Source organism: Sciurus vulgaris (genome assembly GCF_902686455.1).
Source record: "Sciurus vulgaris genome assembly, chromosome: 12".
Taxonomy (NCBI): Eukaryota; Metazoa; Chordata; class Mammalia; order Rodentia; family Sciuridae; genus Sciurus; species Sciurus vulgaris.
Window position 1 is genome coordinate 59624253 of NC_136473.1, and position 19827 is coordinate 59644079.

At 38.9% G+C, this 19827-nt stretch overlaps 1 protein-coding gene across 1 annotated transcript in view; it reads left to right on the plus strand.

Moving 5' to 3' along the window:
- The window catches only part of LOC306641532 (transport and Golgi organization protein 1 homolog), a 220987-nt gene that overhangs the window by 194505 nt on the left and 6655 nt on the right, over positions 1 to 19827 (plus strand). The window contains exons 14-23 of the mRNA XM_079106650.1: positions 12047 to 12068; positions 13092 to 13169; positions 13258 to 13368; positions 14358 to 14429; positions 14609 to 14713; positions 15379 to 15501; positions 15602 to 15677; positions 16612 to 16667; positions 16756 to 16846; positions 17020 to 17158. Coding sequence (XP_078962776.1) covers positions 12047 to 12068; positions 13092 to 13169; positions 13258 to 13368; positions 14358 to 14429; positions 14609 to 14713; positions 15379 to 15501; positions 15602 to 15677; positions 16612 to 16667; positions 16756 to 16846; positions 17020 to 17158 — 873 coding nt within the window. The remainder of the gene's footprint in view (positions 1 to 12046; positions 12069 to 13091; positions 13170 to 13257; positions 13369 to 14357; positions 14430 to 14608; positions 14714 to 15378; positions 15502 to 15601; positions 15678 to 16611; positions 16668 to 16755; positions 16847 to 17019; positions 17159 to 19827) is intronic.

Consider the following 19827-nt stretch of genomic DNA (forward strand, 5'->3'; position numbering starts at 1 on the left):
AGGCCTTGACCAATCTCTCTGGCACCCAAATTGGCAATTGTCGTCCTGTGGGAAAACACAAACAGATCCTCGGGTCCAGATTAACACCGGATCCGGGCCTTTCCATTGTCCCAATAGAATGTCCTTCCAGAGCACTTGAGGTAGATGTTTTTTAAAGACCTGGGATGTATATCCAGGACCATTATCTATTTTAATTTGTTTGGGGACCCCTAGGATGGAGAAAGAATGTAAATAGTGTGTTATCACATCTTTGGTTTTTTCTCCAGAGTGAGCAGAGGCTATAATAAATCCTGAAAATGTATCTATTGACACATGAATGAATTGTAGTTTTCCAAATTCTGAATAATGAGTTACATCTATTTGCCAAATATGATTGGACTGAAGCCCTTTTGGATTTACTCCTAATGAGGGGTTAGGAATAAGTATAGCACATTTAGCACAAGACTTGACTATGTCCCGAGCTGTTGCCTTAGTAATTTTATAGCATGTATGTAGAGTGGAAGCATTTACATGAAATTTGGAATGAAAAGTTTTTGCATTTTCAAGCGTATTAAAGATGTGTGGGTCTCTGGTGGCCGTTTCTGTTAAATCATTGTGTAAACTTAGAGGACCTGGAAGGCCAGTAAAAAGGGATACTTTTAATGCCCTAAGGATTAATTCTGCCACAGATTTGGTAAACAAGGATAAGACCTTGTTAGGGGCATAATTCATGTGAACCCATAGAATAGGACCCTTTTGCCAAAACACTCCTGTAGGTAACTTATTTGTGGCCAAGACAATGAATGATAAAGGCTTAGCTAGGTCAATACGATCAAGATGAACCTTTTCCATAGCTGTTTCAACAAACTTGAGAGCTGTTCGAGCCTTAGAGGTAAGCACCCACTTAGAAAGGGGGTCAGAATCACCTTTAAGAATATCAAACAGGGGGCCCAAACTTGAGGTGGGTAAATGAAGGTAAGGTCTAATCCAATTAATATCACCCAAAAGTTTTTGAAAATCATTTAAAGTTCTAAGTTTGTCCACCTGAATGGTAATTTTCATGGGTTTAACCATAGTTGCATTTATGATAGATTCCAGGAAGTTTTTGGTATCTGTCATTTGTACTTTATCAATGGCAATATGTAAGCCCCATCTTTTCAGTGACTTTAGTAAGGGATTATAACATTGCTCTAAGACAGATTTTTCCTTATGAGCTAGCAAAATATCATCCATATAATGACAGACTAAAAGTTGAGGATTTGCTAGGCGTATGGGTTCAATATCCTTGCGTACATATATTTGACACATAGTGGGGCTATTGGCCATGCCTTGCGGGAGGACTATCCATTCATATCTTTTATTAGGAGAGCTATTATTAAGTGAGGGCACAGTAAATGCAAACCTTTTGGTGTCTGAAGGATGTAACGGAATGGAAAAGAAGCAATCTTTTATGTCAATTACAATGGAGGGCCAATTAACTGGGATAGTCGATAAAGTAGGTAATCCTAATTGAATAGGTCCCATGGGCTCCATTATAGAATTTACTGCTCTTAGGTCATGTAATAGCCTCCATTTTCCTGATTTCTTGTTTATTATGAATATTGGTGTGTTGAAAGGAGAGGTGGATGGTTTGATGTGTCCAGCCTCTAGTTGTTCTTTAACCAATTGCTGGGCCGCTTCTAATTTATCTTTTGAGAGGGGCCACTGAGGGACCCAGACAGGCTTATCAGATTTCCATGTTATTTTAATTGCTTCAGTGGCCCTTAATGAAAATCCAATCCCTTTTTATCTTGTTTTGGAGTAACTAAAATGGGTAAAGTAGGTCCTTGACTATTTTTCCCAAGACCTTTTCCTCATATGTGTCCTTGGGCTAACATCATTTGATTAGCTTTTGGATTACTGTATGGGATCTCGGATGTAAGATGTAAATCCATCTGTTCCATGATATCTCTCCCCCACAAGTTTACTGGGAGATGTTCAAGGATGTAAGGTTGGACGATACCACTATGACCTTCTTTATCCTTCCATTTTAATATGGCTACACTCTTGTTAGGATTGGAACCTATATCCAATCCCCTTAAAGTCTGATCTGCCTGTTGAAGTGGCCAGGCTTTGGGCCATTCTGTAATTTTGATAATACTTCTGTCAGCCCCAGTATCTACTAAGCCCTCAAAACTTTTGCCTTCTATCATTAACTTTGTCATAGGTCTATCTTTTAAACCCAATGTTAACATGACCATATTTTGGCCAGTAGAACCTAATCCTTTATTTCCCCTAATAATATTCTTTGATGTATATTGATCATGGCAGCTGGGTAAGACCAACAATTGTGCTATGCGATCACCCTGAGCTATTATTGCTACACCTCTTGGTGAAGAAGCAAGGATTTTTATTTCTCCTGTAAAATCAGGGTCTATAACTCCAGGGACAATATTTAATCCTTTTAAAGCAGAAGAACTCCTCCCCAGAACTAGTCCCACTATTCCTTTAGATAATGGGCCGACAACCAAAGTTGGTATTGGTTGTACTCCCATCTCTGGAGTTAATACTGCTCTGGCGGAGGCACAGAGGTCTGAACACCTACTTTCTCTTTCAGAAGCTCGACTTGATTGTTCTTCTTTTATAGTTTCTATTATCTTTTCCCCTTCTCTTAACTGTTCTTGAAATTTTGGTTTTTTGGAAGTCAGACAGAAATGAACTAATGTCCATATCACCACAACAACAACAAACAGAAATGAAACAAGAAAAGGTAACACAAATAACACCTTATACATATTCATTTACGACAGGACGTCCTTCGTTGTCTCTTGGGACAACCTTTCATTACATTCCCTCACTAGGGGGATCTTTCTTTAAAACCTTAAGGCAACTGTTTCCTCAAATAGTGAAACCTTCTTGTTAATTACACTATCGAAACTGTCTTTTACTTACCTGAGTGCCCACCAATTCCCTGTCTGGGCCACCACTTGCTGCTTGCCGCTGACCAACGGGACAAAGGACACGTATACTTCAGAAGTTCATGAAGCAGCTTCCACTTTATTCGGATAACACCCTCAATATATAAGCAGCCTCATGCATATGCAGTTGTAACCAGATATGTCCATCCAGTCCTATTAAAGGTCAAGCGATCACGAGCTCAAGCATACATGTAAGCGATATCTGTCCACCCGCTAGGCGGCTGAACTAATTATCATACAGCCAATGGTAAATGCTTCCTGTTTTTCTCAGGGCGCATTCAGCACACCATTTGGCTCTCTGCCAGTCGCCATCTTAGATGCATGTGGCGTAAATCTGGGCCCCGGGTCTCGCCTGCCACAAGAAAGCTTGGAATGGACCCACCATTTGACCCAGCTATCCCACTCCTTGGCCTATACCCAAAGGACTTAAAATCAGCATACTACAGAGACACAGCCACATCAATGTTCATAGCTGCTCAATTCACAATAGCCAGACTGTGGAACCAACCTAGATGTTCTTCAATTGATGAATTGAAAGGAACAGACTTGAATGTCTGACAAAAATGACAAGCCCTTAGTGGACAGGAAGCCAAAAAATGTCACAAGAGCACTGCACCAAGGAGATAATACACCATCTGGACCAGAAATGGAAACAAGCCAAGGAAAAGGGTATATGAACTCCCTTCTTAGACAGCTCCTGGACTCAGTTCAGATCTCCTGACGACTCCACGTCAGCCAAGTTCGTGAGTCCCACCGATCATACACCCGCCGAGATTGTCGAGACTTCGCTGCTCTGACCGCTTCACGACAAGCTGAAACTGCCTGTCCTCAATCCGCGGACCATTGGCCAGAGGAAGTTCCCAGACCAGCCGTCATCTTCCCTCTGACTAAGACACGTCGAATTCGAGGTCCTCTGAACCGACACAACAGAGGACTTTGGACAATTCAATTGAGGTGTGTTGGCTTTGACATATGATTTTATTGAAGTGTGATATTGGGAATATTAGGGTTAAGATATGGATTGTGTTGTCCCGAGTGTATCAATAAAAGCCAACTTGTTTGGAACCAAAATTCTGGTCACTCGCCTCTCTGCTGCGAAAATCCCATGCTGGTTCAAGTGTAAAATGATACCTGTGTCCTAACACCCCATTCAGAGCTCAAATCACTATTTCCATTTTATCCTACAATTGCATAATTCTGAATCAAGATGGCACTTTGGAAGGGAAGGTCTAAGGGCAAGCTGGTTCTACCCCTCCTCGATAATCAAGTGATACTGAGAAATTTACACAGTTCTGTCCCCAAAACCCAACAGATAAAGTGTCCACCCTGCAGGGGTTGCTTTTGCTGCTGCCACCCTGGGTGCCACCTGAGAACCACTGTCCTGAAGGAAACCGTGAAAGGTGGGTCTTCAAATGGAGGAAAAAAGGAGGCCACAGCAGCAGATCTGAGAAGTAAAAGGTCAAATGTTGTTAGAAGCTGAAGATGCAGAGAAGCTTCCTGCAGAGAAAGGAATTTTCAGAAATAATCTCAGGTGGTAATAGGATACTAAAGTCTTTTTGGAAAACACTGGTATTCCATTTGGCAAAAGGCAACCAGAAGCATTTAACATAAGAAATGTGCAATTTGCAAGTGTAACCTGCTTTAAAAATTTGCTTTTGTCCTTTCCCATATTCTTTTTCTTTTGTTTCTGGTAATGGTGATTGAACTCAGGAGCACTTTACCATTAGCCACATCATCAGCCCTTCTTATTTTCTACTTTGAGGCAGGAGCTTGCTAATTTGCTGAAGCTGTCCTCAAACTCGGGATCCTCTTGTCTCAATCTTCAGAGTCACTGAGATTGTAGAAATGTGCCATCATACCCAGTTTGTCCTCTCCCATATTCTTACAAACTAACGGCCACTTATACTATCTTTCAACCCAAAGCATCTTAGTGAAAGTAAAAAATGGTTCTGCAACTGAAAGTAATTATTATGTTCTTAAGGGAACCTGGGGTAATTATTAAGCAACTTGCTTCCCTTAACTCTATAGTATGAGAAGAATGTTCCTGTTTTGTCATAAAAGACAATGAAACTTTACTATCAAATAATATGGAAACACATCATTAGATAATACAATTGCTAATTCCATGGTTTAAGAAATCATTGATTTGACTTTCTTCAAGTCAATATACATAATCATGTGAACTACTTCTGTATGATCTTGTATTAAGTATACTTATATACACAAACCCAGATGAGGACCATGTCCTTAAGAAGCCAGTGACTTCCCGCCATTCTTCTCCAAAGAGAGGATGTTACACAGCACTAGAAGAAATTGTATATCAATGTTTTTGACCATTTTATTGATAAAAGACCAAAACTGGAAAAAATCCAAACGCCCATCAATAGGTGATAGACAAATTGGGTATATACATATAATGAAATGCTACTCAGGAATAAAAAGAGATGCACTATTATTGATAAAGTGACATAGATTAATTTTAAGTTATGTTGAATAAGAGAAGCCAGAACACAGAATATATTATTCCATGCACAGAAAACTTTAGGAATACAAATGAGTCTATTAAGGTAGACATTTTGTTCGTGGGCTGGGTGGGAATGTGGGGGGCAAGAAGGTAGGGTGACCAAGGGCAGAGGTTGGAATTACCTAGAAAATGAGAAGACTTTTGGAGGGAAGGGATAGATCCATTATCTTGGTTATCATGATGGTTTCACAATTTCATGTAAAAATTTTTCAAAGTGCACACTTTAAATACACATAATTTATTGCATGTCAATTGTACCTCAAATTTAAGGAATAGATTCATTTTCTCACTTTCTAAGATAAAAATAGTATGCTATAAATGTTTTTCTCCACTTCATTTTTTTTTTTTTACTTAAATGTATTCTGGAAACCATATCTTAGCAGTATTTAAAATTACTTTCTTTCTTCTTCTTACTATTCTTTGGTTTATTCAACAACTGTTGCTAATGAACAGTTGGTTGTTTCAGTCATTTGTGAACGTCTTTTGTTATTATAATTCATGTTTCAATAACATAATTTTGTAGATACAAATTTTAAACATTTGTTGGATTCCCAGTATCATTAGAAAGACTGGGATGATAAAGCTCAAGGTAGAGCACTTGCCTATGGTGCATGAGGTCCTGAGTTCCCTCTCAAGCACTGAAAAAAAAGAATTGGGACTCTTGAGTCAATAGGTAATTACATAAGCATTTTTGGGAGATGTTGACAACTTTCATTCCTAGGGAGGTTGTCTCATTTTGTACACTTATCAGCAGTGTCTGAGGGTGTAGTATTCCTCCACATTCTCTCACCTACTGAGTATGTTGTCAAGTGTTTGGATCTTGCCAACATAAGTGAGAAATGGTATCTTAGTGTGGTTTAATTTGTCTTTTGTTCATTAGGAACTAAGCAGAGCATGTTTCCATATTTTATAGCTATATTTGCATCTCTTTTCCTGAGAACTGTTTATTTCTTCAGCCCATTTTCGTAATGGTTTCCTGCCTATTTTATTTATAATGCTCTCTATATTTCAGGAACATGATTCCTTGGAGAGTAATGTGTTGCAAATATTTTTTCTCAGGTTGTTATTGTCTAAGTGCATGAGGGGAGCGGGGAGGTTAAACACAGCCAGGCAAGTTTTTTTGTTTGTTTTATGTAATCACCTTTACACCTTTTTGTTTCTGGATTTTAAAATATAATTAGGAAGGTTTTGACCACTCATAATGCATAGAAAAAGTCAACCAATGTTTTCTAGTACTTGCTTAAATTCTATTTTTACATTCAGGTTTCATATTGATACCGCTCTTTACCGGTGACGAGTCCTGCTTCCTCAGGTGTTGAAGTGTAACGCTGGAGAAGCACGCCGAGGCAAATGTAGAGTGGAAAATGCAGCTTTATTAAGGAAAAGTAAAAGCAGACTTCTCCCCGGTGGAAGAAGGGAACCCAAAGGCGGAATCCATGGGATGAGCAAATCCTGTCCTTTTTATGGGTTCTATTCTCCCATTCTCTCCCCTTATCTCTTTCCTTCCTGCCTACAGGATTAGGCCTGGTTTTGCAGGTGAGAAGTGAAAAAGTGAGAAGCGGATGGGGCAGGGGGAGGGCCAAAGTGATTCAGGCAGGTAAGGGCCCAGGGGGCATTAATCAGCATCTTCCTGCCTGCAGTCTCTGACAAGGGCAGGTAAATTTGGTTATCAATGGGTTCTGCAGGTCCTTGACATTCCATTCTCCCACAGCAGTCTCCAACTTCCAGAGGCAGATGGTTTTATGGCCTCCACTTCCTCGATTCCCTATTTCTACACTAACTGCCTGTCCCCAATTCTGGCTTCAATATCCATTTGTAGTTTCTCCTTGTGAATAATTTTAAAAATCCAATTTTATCATTTTCCATGTAATTTTATGTAAATACTATTTATTAAAAATTCGTTTTCCCCAGCTGAATTTTATTGTATCCCAAATGTCCAGTGCAGTCAGGTCTGTTTCTGGTCTGTTCTGTCCCACAACCTGTGTATATTCTTGGGCGTGGATGATGGTACAAGCTTTCATTATAGAGTTTGCCTTCCCCTCCTCCTTCCCGCTTCATTGCTTTTATTTTTCATTGCTTTCCTGCCTCTTCTTGTTTACTGTTCTTTTCAGACGACTGTATTCAACTTGACATATTTTTAAAAATCCACACATATTCATTCCCTCGCCAAGTTAAATGTCCCCAGTTTCCTAAACTTTTAGCACGTGCTGTCCAGGCTATTCATGATCCTAATCTTTTCCACAAGTCATTCAACCTTAAAATGTGGCATCCAGGAATGAAGCCATTGGCGTAGGGGTGATAATGACACGATAGGGTGAAACTTTTAAAAAGTAGTGTCATTCAGAAGTAGAGGTCGGTTAGGGGAGAATCAGCACAGGAATGGAGTGAGCAGGGAAGGAACGCCCACTGGGAGCAGCGGTCCTTCCCAAGGGAGCAGGAGAGGCGTCTCCTCCCGTCTGGACCTTTGGGCCAGGTACCTGGTGTCTCAGCACCTCGTGACAGAGAGTTCTGCCCTGGGAGGGCCCGGGAGGCCTGACTTTCTCCTTCTTCCCACTTCCCGACCATAACCCCCTTCTGTTAACTTTCTAGCTACTTTACTGGCCCTCTAAACCGCGTGTCCTCTCCCAGTTCCGGGGACAGGTGAGCCTCCTTCCTCTCCGTGTCCCTTGACTTGGACTCTTCCGTTGGGCTCTGCTGGCGCTCTCACCCGCCCGAATCCGCAGTTGGTTCTTCCCGCTCCCTCCCCTCCCCTCTCTTCGCCTCCCGCTCGCCCCTCAGGCCCCGCCCCTCCCTCCCCTCTCCTCCCCTTCCCTCCCCTTCCCTCCCCAATCCCGCCATTCCCCTCCCCTCCCTTCCCCTCCCCTCTCCGCTCCGCCACAAGCTCCGCGCACTGCTGTGGGCCCCGTGGCACCGGCTGCTGACATGTTTTGCAGGCGTAGGGCGGGAAGCGCCAGCGGCGGGGGAAGGCGAGGGTCATTCCCGGTACCCGCCCCCGGGCTGCATCCTTCACATGTAGGAAACGGCGGAAGAGGTCTGAGTCCTGTGCCGTTCAGCAGGGAAGCATGGTCTCCGCTCAGCTGTCCGTGCACAATGGACTCAGTACCTGCCGCCCTGCCTTCTGTGGCCGCTTCTCCCGGGGACCCCGAGCTTCTGGGACCCCTGACGGTGCTCTACGCAACCCTGGTAGGAGGGACCCCGCTGTGGCCGGCGGGTGGCTGAGTGAGCGGAGTGGCTGCACTGACTGAGGGCGACGGGGAAATGGAGGTGTCAGGCCCGGGCAGGCAGCACCGAGCTGTATTGCTGAGCGAGCCGGTGAGTGCACTGGACGCTTCCTCATTGCACTTTGTAACGCAATACTGAGAGGTGGCAAGCCCCTCGCTAGGTTCCCAAATGCAGCTGACGTCACAGTGGGTCTTGTCCGTCTGGAGACTGTTGGGAGGTGGGGCCGGAATGAGAGTCCCCTGGACACTTGAGGAGGGCGGTGTGGAGTAGAGGAGCGAAGGCTGGTGTTTGATACGCTCGCTTTGAGCGCACGTTTAGTTAGACATGGACTTTCGTAGAAGGAAGTTAGATTCCTCAAATACTTAAGTTTTTGTCTGACGTAATTTTTTTTATTCATAAAGACCGGGTTATCTGCGAGAGAAGTATCATACGGAGGGATTCTAGCCAGGTGGTAGACAATATGATGTCCGCAGGGCCTATTCCAAATGGAAATAGATGCTCGATTTAAAGTATTTAAGCACTGCGGGCAAACAACAAATATGACACTGCCAGGATTCTGTCTCTCAAAGAAGCTACTGGAGAATTTTGTGGAGGTAGATTTCAGATGATGGTGGTGGTTTTGGAACTGCCATGATGAATCTTTGTGACTGTTTTGTTATGAATATAAGGTTTCTCATCGCTTCTAACCTGTCTCTTTCAGCTAGTTGCCACATGGCCCAATGGTGTTCAGCCTGGGCCTGATTTTTATGGACTGCCGTGGAAGCCTGTACTTCTCACTGTCTTCTTGGGAATTGTTTCATTTGCCATTTTCTTCTGGAGAACTATTCTTGTTGTGAGTAAATTCACTTCTTTCTACCTTAGCACATAAATGCATGGGGTATTCTGTAGTCACTGCCCCTCCCCTTTTCAGGTTACCAACTTAAACACAAATTAGTGGTTGAAGTCACACTCACTTTATAAAATAATTTAGTGTAATCTTTGTGTTGGTAAGGACTTAAGAAAACAAGATAACCTGAAAAATCTCAAGGAGAAATTGTCAATTTATAAGCTTCTTGTATCAAAACCTGCAGATTAAGAATTAGGTAGGTACAGTGGGAAGAACTGGTAATTCTTACAGCCATTCTGACCAGTTAGTTTCATATGTATCAGAAGTCTTCAAGGGAGATAAGAGATGGGATTAGTTATATAATTATCATTTTATGTAGCATAATATGTATAGTAGTCTATCCTAAAGAAATAACTAACTATGCTTCAGTGATTTTTGGTAAGGGTTTTCAGCGGAACTGTGTATTAGGTTGAAAACTTAGCACAACTTATTCCATTACAGGGGTATTTTTAAGTTCTTGTATGTTCGTATAATGGAATAGTAGACAGCTTTATATATTTCAAAGACTTGAGGCACAGAAAATGCTCACAATTTAATGTGAAGTAGAAAAAAGCAGAAACTAAGATTTAAATGTTAATGAACTGTATGTTATATAAACACATACACAGGAAAAAATGCTGCAGAGCAATATAGCAAAATGATAAAAAAGAGATAAGGTAATTTTTCAGGTGTTTTCCCAGATTTTGTCATCCAATCATATGTTAAGAAAATAGCTTTATATTTGGATATATAGATTATATGTTGTCCAGAGATATATTATTAAATTTTTTGTTCCTTACTCTTTTTTTTTTCTGAGCAGAATTTATATATGTGTGTATGTGTACATATGTCTATGTGTATGTATAGATGTATATATGCTTAAGGATAGGTGGGTTAGTACTGTAGGTCATTCTGCCTGATAGTTACTTAACATAATCAGAAGAAAATTATTGTAGGTAAGTGAACTTTGCATGAAAAGCCATCAGTGGAAACTCAACAGTTAAAGTGGCCAGAAACATTGTCCGCAAATCTCTCCAAATCTTAGTATTCCTTTTCTGATTACTTAATCATATCAGACATACCATTGTTAATACAATTTGCTCTCCTTGTGCAATTGAGTATAAAAGCACTTAAAAAGAAATGCCTTCTTAAAAAGAAGAATCCTTTGCATGGATTCCTGTGAGGACTTTTCTAATCTCATTGAACTTGTTCTCAGCTAAAAGGAAAAAGGAGGATAGAAAGGTAAAGAGAAAAGGGAAAAATGAAAATGTTTCATATTTCTCTCTTGGTTCTTTCAATAACCCTGGCACCTGTTTCTATTTTCACTAGGTTAAGTAGGATCTGGGTCTTAGCTGCTGCTCCTCAGTCTCAGCATTTGACTTTGGAGTTTTGGTCCCTACCTTAGATGCCTGCTTTTTGCTGCTTCCCATTTTCCCCTGCTGTCATTTTGGATGAAAGCTTACTCTCTGATTAGTAAGCTTATGACATGAGAGAAATGGCCATTTCTTTCTATGTTGGAGTTTTCTGAATGTATTTTCCTATAACAAGATCATCCTAAGTGGTATTTTAGGGTCTGCAGTATTACCAAGATACCATGGATGATCTGTGGATACATCTGAGTATCCCATCCCCATTTATACCATTGAAAAGGAGAAATATATGGTAATTTACAAAGAAATTTAGTGAAGTTTTAAAAAGAATTATTGCTTAGGCTTTATTATGTGACAGTTCATTGCCGTCTTTGGGAAATGATTCAGGTTTTGCTCTTTCCAGAAGATGTTAACTGTCATTTCTCTTGTTGCTTGTATATTTTCCACTAGCAATCTTTTTTTTTTTTTTTTTTTTTTTTTTTTTTCAGAATTCTTACAGCTATTTTTAGTGGTTTGCAGAAATAGATGATGTAGCCTCTTAGATTATTTCTAAATTCAGCCAATAGCCAAATTGAAATTGGAATTCTAAGATATTTTTGGTGAGTGAAAGCGGCACATGTTGGTGGTGGGTTTGTGGCTCAGTGGTAGAAGCCCTTGCTGAGCCTGTGGAAGGCAGTGGGTTCGATTCTTAGCACCACATATAAAGAGATGAATAGAATAAAGGTCTACCGACATCTAAGAAAATAAACAAGTGGCAGATCTTTAATTTTGTTTCCTCAGAGTTCTTTGAAAAGTCATTGTTCCTAGACTTTATCCTGGCTGTTTAGAATTGTCAAATAAACAATTTTGAGTAAGTGAAGCATTAATGTATTTTTCTAAAAATAGTAGCCATTTCTATTATTAAAGGTAAGTTCTCAAGTCATAAGATTGGAATAGATATATATTTACTGTAGCATAGGATACATACCTTGGTATTTCTATATGACAGAGGCTAATAAAATGCTTGTTCTCCTTCACTTATTTTTTAATCCAGAACCAGACAGTTAATATATTCTCATTTGGTTTTGATTCTGTTTCTTTTATGCAAATGCATGACACCAAATTTAATCTTTATTTCTCTCTCTTTTAGGTCAAAGAAACAGTATATCAAGGTAAATTTTTAGCCTTCTTCTGTAACTTGTAGTTACCCTTCGTATTTGTGTTTTATGTGTGTTTTATACATGTTAGAAGTAGATAGTGATTGTTGATATTTATTATTTTTTAACTCCTAAAAATTTTACTACTCCTAGGTTGCTAACTTGGATAATAGAGCAGATGTTGGTGGTACCAACTGAGATAGGAGATGAGGAAGAACAAATAGTGGGAAGAAGATGATTAGTTTTAATTGGGTCATATTCACTTTGAATATTGATGTAATGCAGATGTTGTACATTTGAACAGTATTTTGAGCTAATGATTTAATCATACATTCAATCATTGATTCGAGTAGATAAAGAATGGTACTGTGAGTCAGTATGCTTTCATTTTGTTTTTCCTTGCCAAAAATGTACATAAATTTGAAATAATTCCATTTTCTAAAAAGAAAGTGTTTTAAGAAGTGAGGGGAAGAAGAAGGGGAAAAAGAAAGAAGTGAGGAATATCAAACTACATTTTACTGTATTTCCCATCTTTGAAATGAGCTTCAATTGAAATATCATCGTTCTTATATTTTTCTTAAATTTTAATAGTGTTTTACACCCTTATTGCTGTTAACTATAGATTGCTTTTTAAGGGCATGATAGTTATGCAAAGAAGTATTTCCTCATAATGCCAGGTAACATGTCTCTGCTTTTGGTCGATTTAATTGAATTTCATTTAGTGATTGTAATAATCTGGACCCCCCGCCCCCTTTTAGTCACTGAACAGCAAATTTCTGAAAAGTTAAAGAACATGAAGAAAGAAAATGAAGAACTAGAGCAAAAAGTGTCAAATTTTGAACAGAAGGTAGAATTATTTTTCTAGTTTATTTCCCCCTTGATTCCAGCTTGAATCGTTTCCACCTGTTTTATAGTTGAGATATTTTTAAATCATTTTTAAATGTTTGTTTCATTCTGCAAGGGGTCACTTACCTGGAAGTAAGTTTTAGAAAGACTATAACATGTATCTTTTAATTGTGAATACTTTATTTTACATAGATCAATGAATCAAAGAAACATGTCCAAGAAACCAAAAAACAAAATATGGTCCTCTCCAACGCAGCAATGAAATATAAGGTACAAATCCCTTGTTTGATGGGCGTTACATTCTAAACTCAAAAGTCATGTAATGAGTAACTATTAATCTTGACATCTGTTTTCCTAGGATAAAATCAAGCTACTTGAAGGAACTAATGAGATTCTTGAGGACAGAGCTAAAAGTCTTCATGTTGTGTTAGAATCTGAGAGAAAACAAAATGTCAACAATGAGGTCTTGGTAAGAGTTTTGGTGGCTAAGTGTTAATGTGCTTTGGCTTTTGAAGTATTTTGTAAAATGGGTTAAGTTGGACTTTCCCCGTGGTGTTAAGTAAAGTCAGACTAGAAGTCAGGGGATGTTTCTGCCCATTTAGTGGAACTTTTCAGTACTGATCCAACAAATTAATTTTTATATTTCTGTCCTCATTCCTCAATAATTTTCATATTGCTTTGCTCTGCCCTCTGAAACATGCAGGAACTATTGCCCCATCGAAGAGTGTTTGTATATTGTTTTGTTTTACACTATCCTATTTTTTAAAACTTTTTTACTTTAGAATAGTTCTATAATTACATAAAAGTTGCAAAGATAGTTGAGAGTGTTCTGAAATATCCCTTCCCCAGGTAAGCTTGATCACCTAGCTGAGGTAGTGTTCACCAGGTTTCTCCACTGGAATTCTTCCAATCCCTTGCCTATTCTTTGGAAGTTACTATGTACAGTCCATAGTGAACGTATGAAGAGTTAAGGGCTAAGGATACAGCTCATGGTAGAACACTTGCCTAGCATGCAGAAGGCCCAGGATTCAATCCCAGGCACTGCAAAGAGTGAAGAGTTCTGTTCCACTTCCTGGAGGAGCAAATATCTTTATAGTTTTTTGAAATTCTTCTCTATGTGAGATTTGTCTATTCTCCCTTAGATTCTATCATTTTTACTTCAGTCAAGAGAGCTTTAACATGATCTTGGGAAATCTTTTTTTCTCCATCACTAGAAAAAAATTATTAATTTGAACTGTTGTACTTAAAAGAGTAACTAAATTTCTGTACGTTTAAAATTTTTATTTACTTATTTCATTTTCATTTTCTGTACTTTGACCTTTTAGTCTGGTTACCTGAAATGTAAGGGGGTGGGCTGAAATACATTTTGTCTTATCTTTTTTAGCATCTATGTATATTTGTATCAGTATTTCTACTGAAATCCTCATGCATATTTTGTGTTCTATTTTCACCTGGCAGATAATAGAAAAGAAGAACTCTGTAGAGAAGTTAAAGGCTATTATTTCAATGAATGCTTCAGAATTTTCAGAGGTAAATTTGCCAACACCTGCTACAGGATATTAATACAACATATTAGTTTGTTGAAGACCAAAAATTTAAGGTGTGCTAAAATGTGGAACAAATGAGAACTACATGATATCTGGTTTGTGAAAGTGTAACTTTGTTTTGTTCTGTGGAATCAATTCACTAACTGTTGTGTTTTGCATTAGGTTCAAATTGCTCTTCATGAAGCTAAGCTTAGTGAATACAAGGTGGAGTGTGAATACCATCGGGTTCAGGAAGAAAATGCTAGGCTTAAGGAGAAGAAAGAGCAGGTAAAGAAAAATTGAAGTCATACATAATGTAAGCTAGGGAAATGGATATTATTACCTTATATCTTGGAGTTGTTTCTAAAGTAAGGAATTATTCACGCAAGACCTTTTTTTAGATGTGCAAATTTAAACCTTTCTCCCCAGATGGAGTGCATATATGTGTTCTCCATGTGTTTGGAATTTTCTATTCTGTACAGCTTATTTCAGTCCTTAGAGTGTTGGTCTTTTCTTATGAAACATCAATCAGTTATTAACTTGATAGCCTCAAAGAAACTTCTTCAAGCAGAAAATTAAGTATTTTATAACCCTTTTTTTGAGTAGTTACTTCTTCATGGGCCAAGGGAAGGTTATATGATAAGGATTCTGAATTCAGGAGCCAGTCACATATGCCCATCCATTCTTACTGGAAGGAAGTGATTTGAATTGGCAGCAATTTTCTGGGGAATGCAATCAACAGGGTCAACTTCCTTGACAGCTCTGACATTCTTACTGCAGCTCTGAGGGTTGTGGCCACGCTTCTCTCTTCCTTAACTGAGGTCTCAACCCTTAGTGACAGGCTACCAAGGAGGTATGGCTTTCTACTTCCCTGTCTAAATCTTGTGGTCCTGATGTCTCCAGGGCAAAACCCCACCCTCACCCATAGGAATTCACGTGTTTTGACTTTTCAGTTGCAGCAGGAAATCCAAGACTGGAGTAAATCACATGCTGAGCTCAGTGAGCAAATAAAAATATTTGAGAAGTCCCAGAGAGATACAGAAGTAGCTCTTATTCACAAAGATGATAATATTAATGTAAGTTTATTCTCCAAATACATGCTTGGTCTCGGAAATTCTCCTGAAAGCTTCCGAATTAAAATTGAGAGACTTTTCCAACCTTTTACTTCTTTTCTAGGCTTTGACTAATTATATTACACAGCTGAATCAGATAGAACTTGAATCAGAACGTGAGGGTCAAAATAAAGGAGGAGGTGAGTCAGATGAACTAGCCAACGGAGAAGTAGGAGGTAAGATTGGTCTCAGGGAGTTTGAATTCTTGTTTGCTTTCCTGTCTTTAAGTACACAGATGCCACTTCTCAGCTGACTGAATTTCTTCTTAAGCTCTGTGCAGAATTGTAGGTGCATCTCCCTGGATGTGTAGAAACGTCTCTTGCATTGGCAGAGGTGGGTTGCTGGGGCGTAGTGTAGCAATAGGCATGTGAAGAATAGGCCTGTGAAGTTCCCATTGAGAAGTAGGTAAGTACAGTGCAGAGCAACAGTCATGTCTTCAACCTCTGAGTATTGAACATTGTACAGTAAGAGACACTCGTTTCTCAACTTTATGCAGGTGATATTTGATTTTGATACTCATCATCTCTATAGCTCTATGGTTTTAAGGCCCATGTCAGTTTGAAGAGTAGTGAGGTGGTTGTCGCCTTAAACTAAGGCTGTGAGAACAGAGGCTAGAGGCTATAAGGAAGCTGGAGGGAGGGGTAGCAGTGTTTACTGATGTGGAAAATATTTCCAGATGTTCTCTCCCAAGTTGGATGTAGCTTGCATAGAGTGTTTTACACCACACCTGTTGGTAGATTCAAGGATAAACTAGAGGATTGAATCTTTCTAAATAAGGCACTTACTTCTTCAGGTGGAGACAGATCTGTGCGAGAAGAAAGGCTTTTATCTTACAAGAGTAGCACAGATAACATTTTTATTGCAGAAACTAGGAATTCATTTTTTTTTTCTTAAATAAGCTTGCAATTCTCTTAAGAGTCAATGAATTTACTCAATTGACTCAGTCGTTCAATGGTTCAGTTGGTTTTTCCTTTCAGTGTTTGAACGTGGTCATTGTTTAGTTTGGGGATGTTGGGAGAATATCGAGTTAAAAAGCAAGGAAATGAAAAGCAGTTAACATCTTTTGTTTTTCAGGTGACCAGAGTGGAAAGGTGAAAAATCGAATGAAGCAGCTGATGGACGTCTCTCGGGTATAGTTCTTTGTGAGAGTCCCACAGTGCCTGTGAATGCTTCCTGTGCCTCACTTTTAAGAGTATGTCTCTCTTCTGTAATTTTTAGACACAAACTGCAATATCAGTAGTTGAAGAGGATCTAAAACTTTTACAACTGAAGCTCAGAGCCTCGATGTCTGCAAAGTGTAACCTAGAAGGTGAGTTCATCTGAAGATGAAATTGCTATATGCTGGGAAGTCTCAAAATCTTATGGAAAGATAAGGAATGGCATTTTACTCTCTTGCTTCTCATTTTTCTCAGCACTACCCCCTCAAACAAGTTCTCAAGTCTTCATACACATATAGAGGTCAATTGTTTAATCTTTTAACAGACCAAATAAAGAAATTAGACGATGACTGGAATTCACTCCAATCCGCTAAAGCTGGGCTGCAAGATGAGTGCAAAACTCTGAATCAGAAAGTGGACATTTTAAATGAACTGTACCAGCAGGAGGAGATGACTCTGCGCAGGTAAGGTTTTCATTGTTTGTTATCGCTATTACTCTGTGAAGTTTTGAAGAATTAGCTTTCTATTTCATGACCTGTTTTTCCTTTCTTGTATCTTTTGAATAGTTTAAATATTTTTAATTGTTTTGCTCATCCCCTGTGTAAGCTTGGTGTGATCACAGATTGTTATATTCATCTTCTTATCATTTAAAGGCCATGTTGTATATCTCGAACTTCATAGAAACCCGACATAGATTCAAAGATTTATTTATTTCTGTGCTTTAAGTAGCTCCTGGATTAGATTAGATACTGTCGTGGTAATGGATGTGAGTACTTCATATACTGCAAATGCCACAAGACGTTCATTCACCATTCAGTCAATTTATACACATATTTACAGTTTCTGTAGTTGTTCATCCTACATTGTTGGTCTCCCCTTTGAAATTACTTTCTTTCTGTTTGAACATTGTCCTTTAGTGATATGTTTGATGAGTGTATCAGAGTGCAGTATAAGGATAAACAGAGAATAGCATTTTTATCCATTAAATATTGCTACTTTTATAATCTGTATTATAGTAGGTGGACATTCTAAGCTTCCTGCTCAGAGTTAAAACCAGTTTCCATTTTTAAAGCATCTCTCTTCTGGTTGCTGAATTTTCACTGTTACTTAGTTTAGCACTTTTCAAGGTAGCCAATTAATTACCTTGTGTTTTAAAATTTTTCTTTAAGGAGTCCATTATCATTGTTGTTTCCTTTGTCAGATGTCTCACCCCTGCCCTAGTTCCTGTAGTCATTTCTCTCTGGCTTTTTAACAGTTGTATCAGGGAGTGCCTAGGTGTAGTCCTCCCCACACCCCCTTACCTCTTGCATTTATGCAACTCAGGGCCACTAACCATCTCTTGAATTTTGGGGTCTTTTTCTAAATGTTAATTTTACCTCATTCTCTCTTCTAATTTCAGTAAAACATGTTAGAAGTTGATTTCCCCTGCCTTCCACTTTCTGAATTTGCTTCATTTTGGATATTTACTTCTGACCTAGTTAAAAGTGCTAAGATTTCCTTTACTTCTCAAGTCTGCTCCTAAAATCATTCATTAATGAGTTATTAATTTCAGTTACTATATTTCAGGTTTTTAAAAAATACTGTTGTAGTAGTAGATGGACACAATACCTTGATTTTGTTTATTTATTTCATGTGGTGTTTTGGATGGAACTCAGTGACCCATATGTGTGAGGCAAGCACTGTAGCACTGAAGCACAACCCCAGCCTTTCTCAGGTGTTTGTTTTTTTTTTTTGTGGGAACCACAAGCTCAAACCAGAATGTGGAGCGTGTGTTCTACCATTAGCTATATCCCCTGCTTCCTTCCTCTTGTCATAAGGGACAAGGTTTCACTGTGTTTTCCAAGCTATCTGCAATCTGTTCCTTCTGCGTCTGCCTCCCGAGTATTTGGGAGTATAGGTAGGCCACCACATCCAACTATTTCTTCGTTTTGGAGTTTCTGTTCCTTTGATGAAATTCATAATCTTGACTTTACTTCCCAGACTATGTAAAGTCACAGTGATTCCTTAATGCCAGCCTTAATTGTGTGTCTGAGATTCCTTTTTCTAATGGATCTTGGCCACATACACATATCTTCCCTGCCTTATCAACTCTGATCCCTTCAAACACATTCTGTGTATTCTTCTCAAGGTGGTTTGATTGTTCTTAGTGCTCTCAGGCTAGTTCATTGATCATTGGAGACAAAATTCTCCTCTTCTTCAAGACTCAGTTTTTTCCACATTCCTTCTTAACGCAGAGTCAGGGGGAAATTATTATATTCCTTTAGTCATCATTTATATTTGTTTCCCTTTAAAATGTCGACGGACCTTTATTTTATTCATTTCTCTATATGTGGTGCTCACAATCCAGTCCAATACCTCACACATGCTAGGCAAGCACTTTAGCACTGAGCCACAATCCCAGCAGAGTCATCATTTATATCTTAAACAGTGAGCTCCTTTCTTCTTCAGCATTTTACAAGGTAACTAGTATATTACAGACACTCAAAATATTTGCTGAAGAATTAAATGAGCAGTTATAAAAGACTATATAACCCCCTTTTCTATTTGGTTACTATAATTCTTCTAATTTTCCTTCTGATTCATGGAAAATTAAATTTTAAGTTACTTATCTTTTGAATTGGAACTATGGCTAAAGCAGTGCAAGGAGAGCAAGAAGTATTTAAACTGTTAAATGTGTCTACCTTTGTTATAGTAGATGAATGTCTTGATTTTCATGATCAAAGTTAAAACTTGTTGTCAGTAGACAATATCCTGATCATGGGTCAGTTTGGATTCTTTTTCTGGTTGATAGACATTGTCACAACTCGGATTTGCCTTTTTGCTTAATCATAGTTCTTTTGAAATTGGTGTCTAAAGTGTGAAAATGTTCTGTGGTGAATTGTATGGTTAGAAGACATGTTCAGAAATGCTTTCTCTCTGACTGACTCTATCTTGGCACCAGTCTTGGATTGGGAAACAAATTCTGCATGACAAAGATGTACTTAGCCATGGCAGATATGACAAAGCATTCTCCCCTGCTTTATCCTGATTATGTTTGTGTTAGGTTGATCAGTCCTGACTTTCCTAGAAGTAAAGTGAGTTTTCATCATCTTGAGCCTAGGAGACTTGCCCTTGGGGCACATATTGTTTTTAC